Below are 13216 nucleotides of genomic sequence, written 5' to 3' on the forward strand. Positions count from 1 at the left end.
GCAAGCTTAAGTTCTCTACTGGATTCAGTGATGGAAAGACACATAAAATCCTGATTATTCCCGTTGCAGTAGCGAAAGCGGCCGTACCAATTCACCTGGAAATACCGATGGCGTCCATAATTTGGTTGCCATGCACGGTGGCATCGTTGTCAGAGATAATGATATTGGTGGTTTACTGGCAGTGACCAGCCTTGTCATTTTCGAAAGTTTCAAATTCGAACTGTAAATTTTGAATTTAAAATCGTAGGGAAATTGTCGGAGGATGAACTCCTGTCGCAGGGATCCCGAGAGATCCCTTTTTAAAGATTCGGCCGGGGGATGATCCTGAACGAGCTCGTCGGGGAAATAAATGGAAACGGAAATAAATGCAACGGCTGGTGGTGGGGGACGATCGATCTAGTGCAAAAAGGAGATAGATGCACCGGGATTTAGACAGGTTCGGGCCGCACGGGGGCGTAACACCCTACTCCTGTGTAAGTGCGGTATCTTTCCTTGAAGGGAATTCTTCAAGGATGTGTCTGGTTACAAGGGAGTGTTGCCTACAGAGAGCTTAAGGCTCCCGTGTTCTAGCTCTGCTCGAGCTTGTTTGTGATGTTCTTCGTTTCTTGATTTGGGCTTGGCTCAGTTGAACTGGGTTTCTGCTAGACTTCGCCTTTCTTTGCCTGAACTTTGCATGTTTTTCGCGTGCCATTCTTGTGTTCTCCATCCTTTCCTTTTATACACACGCCGACCTCAACTTATCCTGAATAGGAAAGAGGGGGCGCGAGTGCCAAGGCGCCACGGAGAAAGGCGTCATCATTCCGTCTTGGCGAAGTGACAGGGGCGGTGGAAAAATACGGCGCGCATCCGACCACCCGCCACTGTGGACATCCTCCGGCGCCATTGAGAGGGCCCACCGGGCGGCCACAGAGGCGCTCGGTGCGCCCACCCTGTCTTGTTCTTCTGTCAGGGCAGGGTGGCAGGCGGAACGCTTTGATCCTGGCAACGTTATCCCGAGGCACCCGGATGATACGGGACGGGACCCGTGCAATTAATGGACCCACGCCCCCCTGCCAAAGCATGACAGGGACTGACACTAGGGCGTGGGCAGCTGAGAATGTCAGGATGTCAGGCCGCGCGTGCCTATTAAATGCGGCATTGGACCTTTGACCGGCTGACACCCCGCCGATGGGACCCTTCGGGTCGTCGGGCGATCTTGTGCGAACCTTCGGGGAACCAAGTGCTCGGGGGCTGCCACGTGCAGCCCCGAGCACTCTCTCCCGAGCACTCCTGTAGGACCCTTCGGGGAACCGAGTCCTCGGGGGCTGCCACGTGCAGCCCCGAGCACTCTCTCCTGAGTACTTGGGCAGATCCTTCGGGGAACCGAGTCCTTGGGGGCTGCCACGTGCAGCCCCGAGCACTCTCTCCCGAGCACTTCGGCAGATCCTTCGGGGAACCGAGTCCTCAGGGGCTGCCACGTGCAGCCCCGAGCACTCTCTCCCGAGCACTTCGGCAGATCCTTCGGGGAACCGAGTCCTCAGGGGCTGCCACGTGCAGCCCTGAGCACTCTCTCCCGAGCACTTCGGCAGATCCTTCGGGGAACCGAGTCCTCGGGGGCTACCACGTGCAGCCCCGAGCACTCTCTCCCGAGCACTTCGGCTGTTTCGAATCATCGGGGGACTATGGTACTCGGGGGTAAGTGGGAACCCTTCCGAGCACTTTCTTCCCGGTACTTGGACTCTGCGGGTCATCAGGGAACCGGGGTGCTCGGGGACCAGAGGCTGTGGCCCCGAGCACCTTCTCCCGGAACTTAGATTCTCCTCATCCTGCAGGGGGGACCTCGCGGGATGGTGACACGTGGCGGACGGCCGGCCTGGTCTCGGGACTCAGGGACCCCTGGTTCCTGATACACCGACAGAAATGATCTGTCCTAATTTCCTTTTGCTCAATCTTTTTTTTTCGAACACGTAGGAGATCTGCGTATCATTTCATTAAGAGAGAGAATAAAAAGGTGCAGGGTGTTAGGGAAAAAAAACCTCAAGACCCAAAACACCCGGGTCTTACAAGACAAAAACACAAACACCACCCAGACTCACCCACCCTGAACACACTAATGTGCCAGCACTATCACCCTAGCCAAGAACTCATGAAGTTTGAAAGCTCCTGCTAAGCACCAAAGGGCACCCTCGCTAGCAATAGCTTGAAGAACATCAGCCACGCTCGGGTAGTACCATTAAACACACAGTTGTTTCTATGCTTCCAAATCTCCCATGCAACCAAGATAACTAAAGAATTGAGACCCTTCTTCTCGTTCTTAGACAGGCCTCCCACCGTCCTTGACCACCATCTAATAAAACTAGTAGTGTCTTGGCTTGGCAAATTTGAAGAAAAACCAAGCTGTTGGAGAACCAAATACCAAACTTACCGGCTGAACACACAAGTTAATAGGATGTGATTAATAGTCTCCTCGGTTTGATCACAAAGAGGGCATGCAGCCGGGTGTTGTAACCCACGTTTGGCAAGCCGTTCCGCTGTCCAACAGCGATTCTGGGTTGCAAGCCAAATAAAAAATTTGCACTTCAAAGACGCCCATCTCTTCCAAATTTTCCTCCAAGGGGCAAACTTTACTGTCCCAACAAAGAAGACCTCATAAGCAGACTTAGTGGAATACACTCCAGAGTTTGAGAGTTTCCAAACCTGCTGATCAGGAATATCAACCTAAAGGACCACCCTATCCATTAAATCCCAAACCCGAAGATACTCTACAATAACCTGCACCGTCAACGGCCCCTTAATGTCTGTGATCCATTTTTGATTAGCTAAGGCTTGGGCCACCGTACACTGCCTAACAATCCTTTTGGCAATCATGTTATATAAATTAGGGGCTATCTCACTGACAAATTTCCCCTATAACCATCTGTCCTTCCAGAACAAAATAGATTGCCCATCCCCAACACGTGACTCCATCGCCATACTGAATAACTCTCGAGCCCTGCCAGGCACCCGTACGGGTAGACCTTGCCAAGCCCGAGCACTATCTATCCTCTGAAGCCAGAGCCAACATATCCGAAGTGCCCAACTCATGTACTCCAAATTAAGCACTCCCAAGCCGCCATAAGCAAGAGGCCGACACACTCTATTCCAAGCGACCATACAGTTGCCACCATTAGCCTTTTCCTGCCCAGACCATAAGAAACCTCTCCTTTTTTGTCAATAGCTTTGACCAACCATTTTGGGAGATCCATTGCTCAATCTAATGAAAGTATTATCGTAAAAGTAAATGGCAGAAATGTCCTTTTCCCCACCCTCTTCCAAAGCAATGGGATCAGTGTCTTACAGCAAATGTTAGCAATGTCCGTCGGGTAAAACACGATATACGTGTGTCCCCAAGCTAAAGCTACAAAAGATAGTGTAGCAAAATTGGCCCATTTTTCTAAATTGACGGGAATTTTTCTGAGCCCGGTTAGGCCCAGAAACAACAAAGCAGAATTTAGTTGGAGAAAATGAGCATAGTAGAATTGTATGTTAATCAGCATTATTCGAGCCTAGGATGACTACAGTAGATTTATGCTTCATAATACAGATGTGAATGTAGAAGGTTGCCAAAATAGCAACGGTCAAATCATTCTGAATATACAGACAAAAGCAAGCACTAAACCATAGGTGACGCTATTCTCAAGGAAGCAATTTACATCTGAGAGGCAGCCATCGCAAAAGTTAAGCACTCTTTTTAGGTGCTTCAGTTTTCTGCCAATAAACATGGACCTAATGTGAGGGCGACTTCCCTAGCAGATGGATAACCACTGGAGAAAAAGAAGTTTTGTCAGAACAAAGAAAAGAAGCACGAGATACACAAAGCATCGCGAGAATTTTCTGCTGTGGAGCTAAAATATGCATTTTAAGTTCCCTTGTTAACCAGATAGGATGTCGAGCAAAAACTGTAGAAAATTTGTATTTAACATGAAAACAAGCACTAGTGTAGCAGATTATCTACATACAGAAAACAAACTCAGGGAGCAATAGAAGTACCAGAAAATTGCCGCTATCTTCAGTTTTAAGTGTCCCCATTGTGATACTGGGTGTGTAAAGGGAGAAAATTGTCAGCAAAATAAAGTAACTGAAAATTTATGTCATGTTTAGCCTTAGATATGAATTATAGCATTGTTCTACTGACAAAATGAAGCTATGATAGATTACATGAGGTTGCATATAGCCCATCCCTTGGTTGTAAACTCCATGCTGAACCAACTATAAGTAACATAAGTCAGGTTCAAGCATAACTGGGAGAGAATCAATCAATCCATCAATACAAGTTACATATACTAACCTGGGTACTTGAGCTACTGGTGCCACCATGGGGACTAATTGCGTCCTTCTTTACAGAGCCCTCACCTTTTGTAGACAACTTACTATCACCCTACCACAAATTAAAAGAAAATAGCATTCCAATGCATATCGGATATGCGAATAGTACATGAAAGTATTAACAACAACACTCCACACTAAGGCCCTGTTTGTTTGGGCTTAGGCTTATAAGTAAGCAGCTTATGGCTAGCTTTTCTTAAAAAGAGCTTATCCTACCTTGGTTTAAAAGCTTAAGCTAGGCTGTTTGGCAACTCGGCTTTTTTTCTAGGACGAGTGGCAAGCTTAATGCTAAGAGAACTTAATGTATGGCAGTGGTGGGTAATTTTCATTAAGTTTAGTGGTACTAGGCTAGTTCCAACCGACAAAAGCCTAAAAAGGCACCTCTAAGATGGCTTAATAAGCTTATTAGTTGTAGAGTGGCTTACGCTTTTTTAAAAGCCCGGTTGGCAAGCCTCCCATTTGTTTGGGCTTATGGCTTTTTTGCTTTTAAGCTGAAGCCTAAGCCCAAACAAACAGGGCCTAAGTAGCATTGAAGCCTGAGTGGTAGGCTGGTAGCCAGAGCAATCCAACAAAAAATGGGCAATTATTCAACAAGCATCTGAGATCATCTATGCAAACTTTCTTAGAACGTAGCATGTGAAGTGTATTACTTGAGGATTTTAGTGGCTTCGTTGAATGCAGCCTGCAGGTACCTTTCCTAGACGGCACACAAAACAGGATAAATATGTCGAGTCTTTTTCAGGTGTTAATGTTGCAACTTTGCATTGCTCAGAGCTGGTTATGCGCATTTCCTGTCAACTGCCAGATGTTTTCTAATTAAAGGGTATATACCTCAATAAACAGACTAGGTTACAGTTCATGCAAAAGCAAAGTGCAATGCTCTTGCACTGCAAATGGAATCAATATACCAAGCTCTGAGGACACGCCTCTTAGTTTCATTTTCTTTTCGGGTTATACTTCAACTAGGATAAACAGAGGAACACAGAAGTTTTGCACTGATGGAGAACAGAGCAGAGGTGGAAAAAAAGAAGGGTATCAAGATCACATACCTCCATCTGCAAATACCACGCGCATCCCCAGAAGAGAATATGCAAGTACAGAGAAGCGTCATAAGACGTATGCACAAATATTAAAGAAAAAAAAGGAGATCCACATCTACACAACAGTGAGCACGAGCCATGACTCACATCTCTGTACTTTTGTAGGTAGATCTTGAGTGGGTCCACGTACTCCTCAAATCCGAGCGTGGCCATCGCCCAGAGAAGATCATCTCCGTTGATGGTTTTGCGCTTCTCCTTCTGGCACTTGTCGCTCGCCCTGCACGCACACACCGGCGGCGGCGCCACCCAAGTCAGAATCACCTCAAAACCGAGCACCCTGAACGAAAAACCAACCCGATCGAGGCGGAGGTGACAAGGCCAAGGGGCTACGCTACCGGCCAGTCTCAACTCACTCGCTGGTGACGAAGGAGATGAACTCGGAGACGCACTCCTGCAGGGTCTCCTTGGCGTCCTTGGCGATCTTGCCGTTGGCCGGCACGGCCTTCTTCATGATGCGGCTGATGTTGGCGATGGGCAGGAACCTGTCCTGCTCCCTCATCCCTCCTCCGCCGCCGCCGCCCTCGTGGCTCCCGCTATCGTCCGCCATCGCCGGAGACCGGCCGCCACCAAAACCCTAGATCCACCAACACGAAGTCACACGGCATCGATCGCGTCAGAGCTTACGGCGGTGCCGACGGGAACCAGAAGGTGGCGGGCGGACAGCTCGTCGATGCGCCGTACGTACCTTATAAAAAACGCGCGTGCGGAGGCGGGGAGGGGAGAGAAAGGGAGGAGAGAGAGAGGGAGGAGGTGGTGGCCGCGGAGAGGGGAAGGGAGGTGGGGAATGGGGATCGGACGCTGGAGAAGGGGAGGCGGTCCGGGTGAGTGCGATGAAGGAAGCCGGGGATCTGGGCCGTTCGTCGGTTGCAAATAGGGAACAGGAAGGGAGTGGGCCCCGGGCCCACAGTCGGCTCCTGCCAGTGGATCCCGGGGTTTTGGGGAAAAATTTTTGTTTATATTTTTTCTTTAATTTACAAGAATACACGTTCATTTGAAAAAATCACAGAAATAGCCTACTATCACCCGTTCATCGAACGAAATCAAGTTCTCACTCGATAAATGGGCAATATCTTGTGGGTGCTGCCTGTCAGGTAATAAAAAAATCGATGGACATGTAGGATTTATAAGGTCTCGTCCGTTCAGTAGCCGAGAACTTGATATCGCCTGCTGAACGGGTGAGATCTTGTGCTAGTAGGCCCACCAAAACATATCGCTCACTAATTGGGTGAGTATTTTTCGTGTGCACTATTTACCCAACCATATCTAGTATGTACGTTTATGTGTTTCTATATTTTTATTTAAATCTTAATTTTATCTAGGAGTACATAAGTGATTCAAAAATTCTGAATGTTTTTATGAGTAAACTAGAGATCACTAACAACCCATTTTAATTGGTTTGATCCAAAAAGCTAAACCAATATTTAATTAAAATTCTCCAAATCAACCTACTTTATAACTTATAGAAATTTTTAATGCCTTGAATAAATCCCCAAAAATCAATAAAAATTCACTAATATTATTATCATATGATGTACTAATTTATAAAAATATTTGTAACCCTAGGTTATTTAGTGAAAAAGTGAGTTACTTTCTAATACTCTATTTATTTGTATTTTTGTCATTTCAAGTGATATTCTAGTGCATCTTGAATTTATTTGAATTCAAATTGAATTAAAAAAGGTCAAATTGAATTGAAGGGAGAATATCACATGAAATGACAAAAATACAAATAAATAGAGCATTACAAAGTAACTTACTTTTTCACCAAATAATCTAGTGTTAGAAATATTTTTATAAATTAGTACATCATATGATAAGAATATTAGTGAATTTTCCTGATTTTTGGAAATTTATTCAAGGCATTAAAATTTTCTATGAGTTATAAAAGTAGGTTGGTTTGGAGAATTTTAATTAAATATTGTCTTAGGATTTTTTTTATCAAACCAATTAAAATGGGTTGTGTCGAGGGTAAATTACTGACAGTGATTTCGGGTATGTTGGATAGTGAGTGCGTGAACGGTGTTTCAAGAACTGGGTGTGTCTGTGTGTAGATTGTGGATTCGGAGATACCAGGGGTTATACAAGTTTGAGTCTCCCGAATGATAACAACTATACGTCATATGTTTATGTTATCGTAGATTTCACTTAGTTACAGACGATATTTTAGCAGTTTGCCAGAATTGATTTCTCTACCTTACAAACCGGTCATCATCCACTTATATAGTAGGGTGACGGAGAACTTACATGTGGGTCCTACACAGATGGCCCCTGCTCATTCTAATATCTAACTCAAATCATTATTACGGAGGACCATGCATGCCAACTTGCTCTAACGATATTGTATGTCATGCTGCCGTGCGCCGTCGTGCTTAACCTGTTGAGCCTTACCTCGCCGCATTAATGCGACGGGACGGAACGATGCCCTTCTGCACCGTCCCTGTCCACTTGCCTCTCCATGTCGTCCCCGTCCACTTGCTTTGTCGGGTGGCTGACAACGTCCCATCTGTCGTACGACGCTGCACCGGCTTTTAAAGTCTCACTCCGTAGCCTTTAATGCTAGGGGACGGGACAATGCCCCTTGCACCGCCCACGACTTTATCCGCTGGAGCCGGTGGCTGGTGAAGAGAAGCGTTCGAGCGGGTGCAAATAAAGGTGCTTCGGATGGGTTGCGTCTAATCCGGTCCCACGACCAGTGGAGTTGGTCGCGGGTTTATATGAAAACGTAGCGAGATTGGTCGCTGGAGGCCTTACACTGGTCACGATAACCCTACTCTGGTCTCGCTAATGATTAGTTTTTTAGAGGCATGTTCTGCTGACTGTTTACACCATTCGTGGGGCCTGTTAGCCGAGGTACCCCTTTACTCAATACACCGACAGGTTGCTAGTGAGCTCTAATTTGCTCATGAAAATGTTTAGAATTTTTAGACAACTCATGTACTCCTAGATAAAATCGATATTTAAATAAAAAATATGAAAACACACAAACATACATACACGAGACATAGCTGAGTGAACGGTGCACACAAAAAGTACTCGCCCAATCAGTGAGCGATATGTTTTAGTGAGCCTACTAGCATAAGATCTCTCCCGCTCAGCAGGCGAGATTAAAGTCTCACCCACTGAACGGTTGAGACATTGTCGGCCTCGTATGTCCATTGTTTTTTTATGACCTAATAGGCATGGCCCACAAGGTGCATGACCCACAAGGTGTCTCCCATTTATTCCGAGAACTTGATCTCACCCGATAAACGGACGATGGTAACCTACTTCTACGATTTTTTTCAAACGGATGTGTATTCTTGCAAATATTAAAAATATATATAAAAACAAAAAATGGGGTCTTGGTGCTATTTTTGATTTTTTTTTTTGCTTCGTTATTTTTGAGATGCAACTATAGTTCAATTTGGCTTCCAACAGTACAAAAGCTAAGGGACTGTCTGTACGCGGTTTACCACACATTTTACGACGGACAGATCGCCACCATCATGACAAATTTTAGCAGAATAACATGTCTAATGGACCAAATGACTAAAACGATGTGGCATGTGGTTTGCCACACATTTTACGACGGACCACCACCATCGTGATAAATTTGAGCAGAAGAACAGGTAATGGACCAAATGACTAAAACGAAGTGGCATATCACGATCATGGCTATTAGCTACTCTCTCCAGTCACAAAGCTTGTCCTTTTGGATTATACGGGGTCAACATGTTTAACTTTGATTATCGATATTTTCTTAAATATTTCAATTAAACTTTTAAAAATGGTATAGCTAGATTTGTCTAGAAAATTAATTTTATAATATTATAACTTTACTGTATTTTATACTTATAATTAGTGGTTAAAGTAGACTTAGAGCATAGATTAGGCTCAGGCTGGGCCAAAGAAAAGTCTGGTTTTGTTTCTAGACGAAAATGTCTGCCCAGACGTGATCATCGAATACCATCATGCTCACCCGTCAGACCATCCTGTGGTATTAAATGCTATGAGACGAGTTATTGCATTTCTACACCGTCCCAGGACCATGAAACACCGAAAGCAGGTGCCTAGGGAAGGAAAAACATTCGGATAGATATTATTAAATGAGACTTGACCGGTTAGGTGGGTACCTGCACCGTGACCAGCGAGGGCTGATCGTAGGACCTCGCTGCACGACTAAGGTGCTGGTCGTGTGAGCTTCACCCTGATCACGCGGTGTGATCGTGGTTTTGATAAAACCTACTGTACGCTAACACTTCATGACATGTGACTCGCCACGTGGGCCTTACCTATGACACTGACAGGCTTAGAGGAGGAATCCACCTAGATCATTAGAGCTAGATCCACATACCCTCATATTTGAAATCTTTATATCTAACCTCAACCAAAGTAAGATGCGACTTACGACTGTTATCATTTTAGCTTGTATAAAATCTATCTCCCTTTGCGATATTCTTTTGTGATCAGCAAATATCCCCTGTTTTATTTACCTAATTTAGCCGGATGCACATCGGCATGACGAAGGATACTACATGTGGTGGTTTAACAGAGAGTAAAAGGCAAGACACTAAGTGTCTATTTGGATGTTACAGTATATAGAAACCACAGTTTTTGAAAACTATAGTTTTTTAAATACGTGTGATGAAATATCACAGTTTGTGAATACACCAGTATTTTATAGTTTTATGAAAAACATGAAGTGTTTGACATCTACAGTATTAAGTAACATATTTTGTTTCAAGGATATAGTTGTTAGGCTAACTTGTCATTATAATGAAAAGCTAAACAAGCTATGCAGATACATACGTGGCATAATTCTACAACGTTATGTCTATTTTATTAGCTTTTAAATATAGCAATTCATAACCGATGTATATCCATTTACGCGTAAACAAGTAAATTTTATATGGGTCAAATCATGTTCAACTTTGTTAACTCATAGGTTAACACCGTGAAATACAAATGTACCGGTACACGTTTATGTACTGAGTAACGTATGAGCAGGAGTTTCTTAGCCCAAGTATAACACAAAGTTGTATGCGAGCATGCGAGCCAAAGCTCAGTTTCAAGAAAAAGAGGTCAGGAGTAGATTTTTAAATACTCCAAAAATACTATAGTATTTGGCATACTTCGGTTTTTAAAACCGTAGTTTTTACCGTATCCAACACCCCAATGTTTTTATACCACAGTATTTTTAAGAAGCCATGATATTACTAAAAACTCCAAACATGCCCTAATTGTATATATCCTTCGTGCTGACACACACACACACACACACACACACACACACACACACACACATAGGTTAACACATATATATATATATAAAATTAGGGAAGTCGTGATTAAGACGAGTCAGGACCAAAATCAGTTACATTTTTCTGCAAAACAAAAGAATAAAATTGCAAAATGAAGACACCGACATGAGGCTACCTATAGCTCCAGCACGATGAGCACTGGTACCAGGCAATAGCGGCAATGGCAGAGAACAAATGAGTTGTCGAACAGTTTAGCCTCAAAGACAAACCAATCAGATGTGTGGGTAAAGGCAATAATGACATCTCAGACTGAGCGAACAAAACTCATGAGTACTATTCTCTTAACAGAAGCAAAGTCTGACAAGAAACAGTTTTCACCAACATTAAGTTAACTTCAACAGTGCGCTGTAAACATAACAAGGAAGCCTTCAAACTGCCTACTCCATGCTTGGCTGCTATTGATGCAAGAGCAATCTAAGACCTTGGCTTCTCCTTCTTCTCCTTAAAGAGGGCAAGCAGAGACACACCGGATACCTTGACGACCTTGAACCGGACACCGGGAATATCTCCCACAGCGTGACCCTTACGACCGAATCCAGCAATCAACACCTCATCCTGGATAGACACAAGAAAAACAAATTATGTTCCTGCTGCATATGGGTGGCAGGATAAGTATCAACAGAGGACACGATAAAAGTATACATTTTCCTCGATGTAGTTCAAGCAACCATCATTTGGCACAAAGGCAGCAATCTTCTTGCCATTCTTCACAAGCTGAACACGAGCACACTTACGGATAGCAGAGTTCGGTTGCTTGGCCTCAATACCACTGCAATGGAATCAGTGCCCATTTGGTCAATTAAGTTCAAAGCAAGTGTAAAAGAAAAAAAATATATTTTGAGCTTCCGCTTACATCTTCTCCAGAACAATGCCCTTGGCATGAGATGACCCTGCGAAGGGTTTCTTCCACTCATTGCCCAGATGGCTCTTCTTGTAAGCCTTGTCGGCCCACCTCTGGTTCCTCCGGTGGGTCTTCAACTTACGGCCAGCTCCCATACCACGTGTCTTCCTGTATAAGAAGATTTAAACATGGTAATTGCAATTAAATGAAAACAGCATAATATGCTTATGGACTACATAATTGTGTTCGAAGAACAGCTAGATAATTATAGAGAACTCCATCATAATTCATAAAAAGGCTAGGGAAATGCCATCTGAACATAAGCAGCTATACATCAAATGAACCCAACAAGTGCATCCAATCATCCGACCAAAAAGCCAATATACTGCCATACTTTTTACTAACCAATTATCAACAAATAACAATCATCATAAAAATAGATTTAAAAATTAATCACCTGATTATCAGTATATCTTATAAATGGTTAAGAACATAACACTAGGGAGTATTACAAGAATAAAATTATAGGAATGTCTAAACGAAGGACACTTGATGGATGATTAAACTTCATTACCTTTGAGGCATTAACTGCAGAAAGCAACAAAAGTTTAAAACCAAGGACAATTCCTTGAAATGCTAATGAGTAAATTTCAAAAACCTACAACTATTTTGACATGTATTGTAGAGAACTACAACTTCCGGTGCCTATTTAAAAAACATACAACTATTTTGACACATGTTAGAAAAAATTACAACTTTCTCACAGTGACTCATCTGTCATTCTATATAACATGTAATAGGAGGGTTAACCGTGGACCAACTGGTGTACCCACGGTGAGAAAACTGTAGTTTTTTTTAACACAGTAGGAAAATTGTAGTTTTTTGCAACATGTATCAAAATAGTTGTGGGTTTTGAAATGAACACTAAAAAATGTAGTTTTTTTTTGCAATATGTGTCAAAATAGTTATAGGTTTTTGAAATGTACTCAATGTTTTTAATATGTTTTAGAACAATGAAGGAAGTGTATGTATGCTAGCACGCATAACATTCCAGATCCAAGTAACTGGATCAAGAAAGATATCACTACACGGCAGCAACGGATTGATATTGCTTATGAGTATGTTTAGCACTGACGTTGTAAAATCTGATCAGCACTGGACCGTCAATAAGCTTGGTTTCATCACACGTAATTCATTCATTCTCAACCAAAGACAAGACTGAGAAGAAATCTGGAACAGAGACTCTAGAATCAAGCAGTATACCGGGACCAGCACAAAGGCCAACCATGTTACTAGAGGCAACCACGCCAAACAACACTAGATTGCTAGATCACAAGAGTGTAAAGACGAGAGAAGTAAAGTACCCCATGTTGACGGAAGGGCTCGGGACCGCTGCGCGGAGGAGGTGAGGAGGCGGCGGCGGCGGCAAGGAGGGGAGAACGGGCTGGGAGCGGCGGCGGCTGCAAGAGAGGAGGGGGATTGGGGTAGCGAAAGAATTTATATGCGGTCGATTTGGTGTTTAGGGTTTGGCTGTGGGTCTCCCTGCTCTGAGATTCGTGCTGGTTGATGGAACCTACGGTCGTGATGCGGGAGGAGGGGGTTCGTGTGGAGGGTTAGGATGGTGGACCTGG

General features: G+C 43.9%; 2 protein-coding genes across 2 annotated transcripts; both read right to left on the bottom strand.

Annotated features, from left to right (window-relative positions):
- Positions 1–3489: 3489 nt before the first annotated feature.
- Positions 3490–6286, bottom strand: LOC133923950 (nuclear transcription factor Y subunit B-3-like). Its single transcript, XM_062369274.1, has 8 exons — positions 6130–6286; positions 5798–6018; positions 5532–5661; positions 5394–5399; positions 4307–4396; positions 4177–4227; positions 4009–4054; positions 3490–3782 (listed from the first exon to the last, which is right to left on the bottom strand). The coding sequence occupies exons 2-7, from the start codon at positions 5989–5991 to the stop codon at positions 4034–4036; spliced, it is 492 nt and encodes a 163-aa protein (XP_062225258.1). The 5' UTR covers positions 5992–6018; positions 6130–6286; the 3' UTR covers positions 3490–3782; positions 4009–4033.
- Positions 6287–10994: 4708 nt separating this feature from the next.
- Positions 10995–13098, bottom strand: LOC133923957 (small ribosomal subunit protein uS12). The gene is made up of 4 exons (XM_062369287.1): positions 12950–13098; positions 11598–11753; positions 11387–11513; positions 10995–11299 (listed from the first exon to the last, which is right to left on the bottom strand). The coding sequence occupies exons 1-4, from the start codon at positions 12952–12954 to the stop codon at positions 11159–11161; spliced, it is 429 nt and encodes a 142-aa protein (XP_062225271.1). The 5' UTR covers positions 12955–13098; the 3' UTR covers positions 10995–11158.
- Between the last annotated feature and the right edge of the window lie 118 nt (positions 13099–13216).

Source organism: Phragmites australis, chromosome 1 (genome assembly GCF_958298935.1).
Source record: "Phragmites australis chromosome 1, lpPhrAust1.1, whole genome shotgun sequence".
NCBI lineage: Eukaryota > Viridiplantae > Streptophyta > Magnoliopsida > Poales > Poaceae > Phragmites > Phragmites australis.

Bases quoted from the DNA above. Each gene is read 5' to 3' on its own strand.
- LOC133923950 (XM_062369274.1), bottom strand. From the start codon at position 5,991: ATGGCGGACGATAGCGGGAGCCACGAGGGCGGCGGCGGCGGAGGAGGG. The intron at 5,662-5,797 runs GTGAGTTGAGAC...GTGTGCGTGCAG, and splicing joins ATCTCCTTCGTCACCAGCGA to GGCGAGCGACAAGTGCCAGA. The intron at 4,228-4,306 runs GTTAGTATATGT...TGTTACTTATAG, and splicing joins CCAGTAGCTCAAGTACCCAG to TTGGTTCAGCATGGAGTTTA.
- LOC133923957 (XM_062369287.1), bottom strand. The intron at 11,514-11,597 runs GTAAGCGGAAGC...ATTCCATTGCAG, and splicing joins GGCATTGTTCTGGAGAAGAT to TGGTATTGAGGCCAAGCAAC. The intron at 11,300-11,386 runs GTATACTTTTAT...GTGTCTATCCAG, and splicing joins TGAACTACATCGAGGAAAAT to GATGAGGTGTTGATTGCTGG.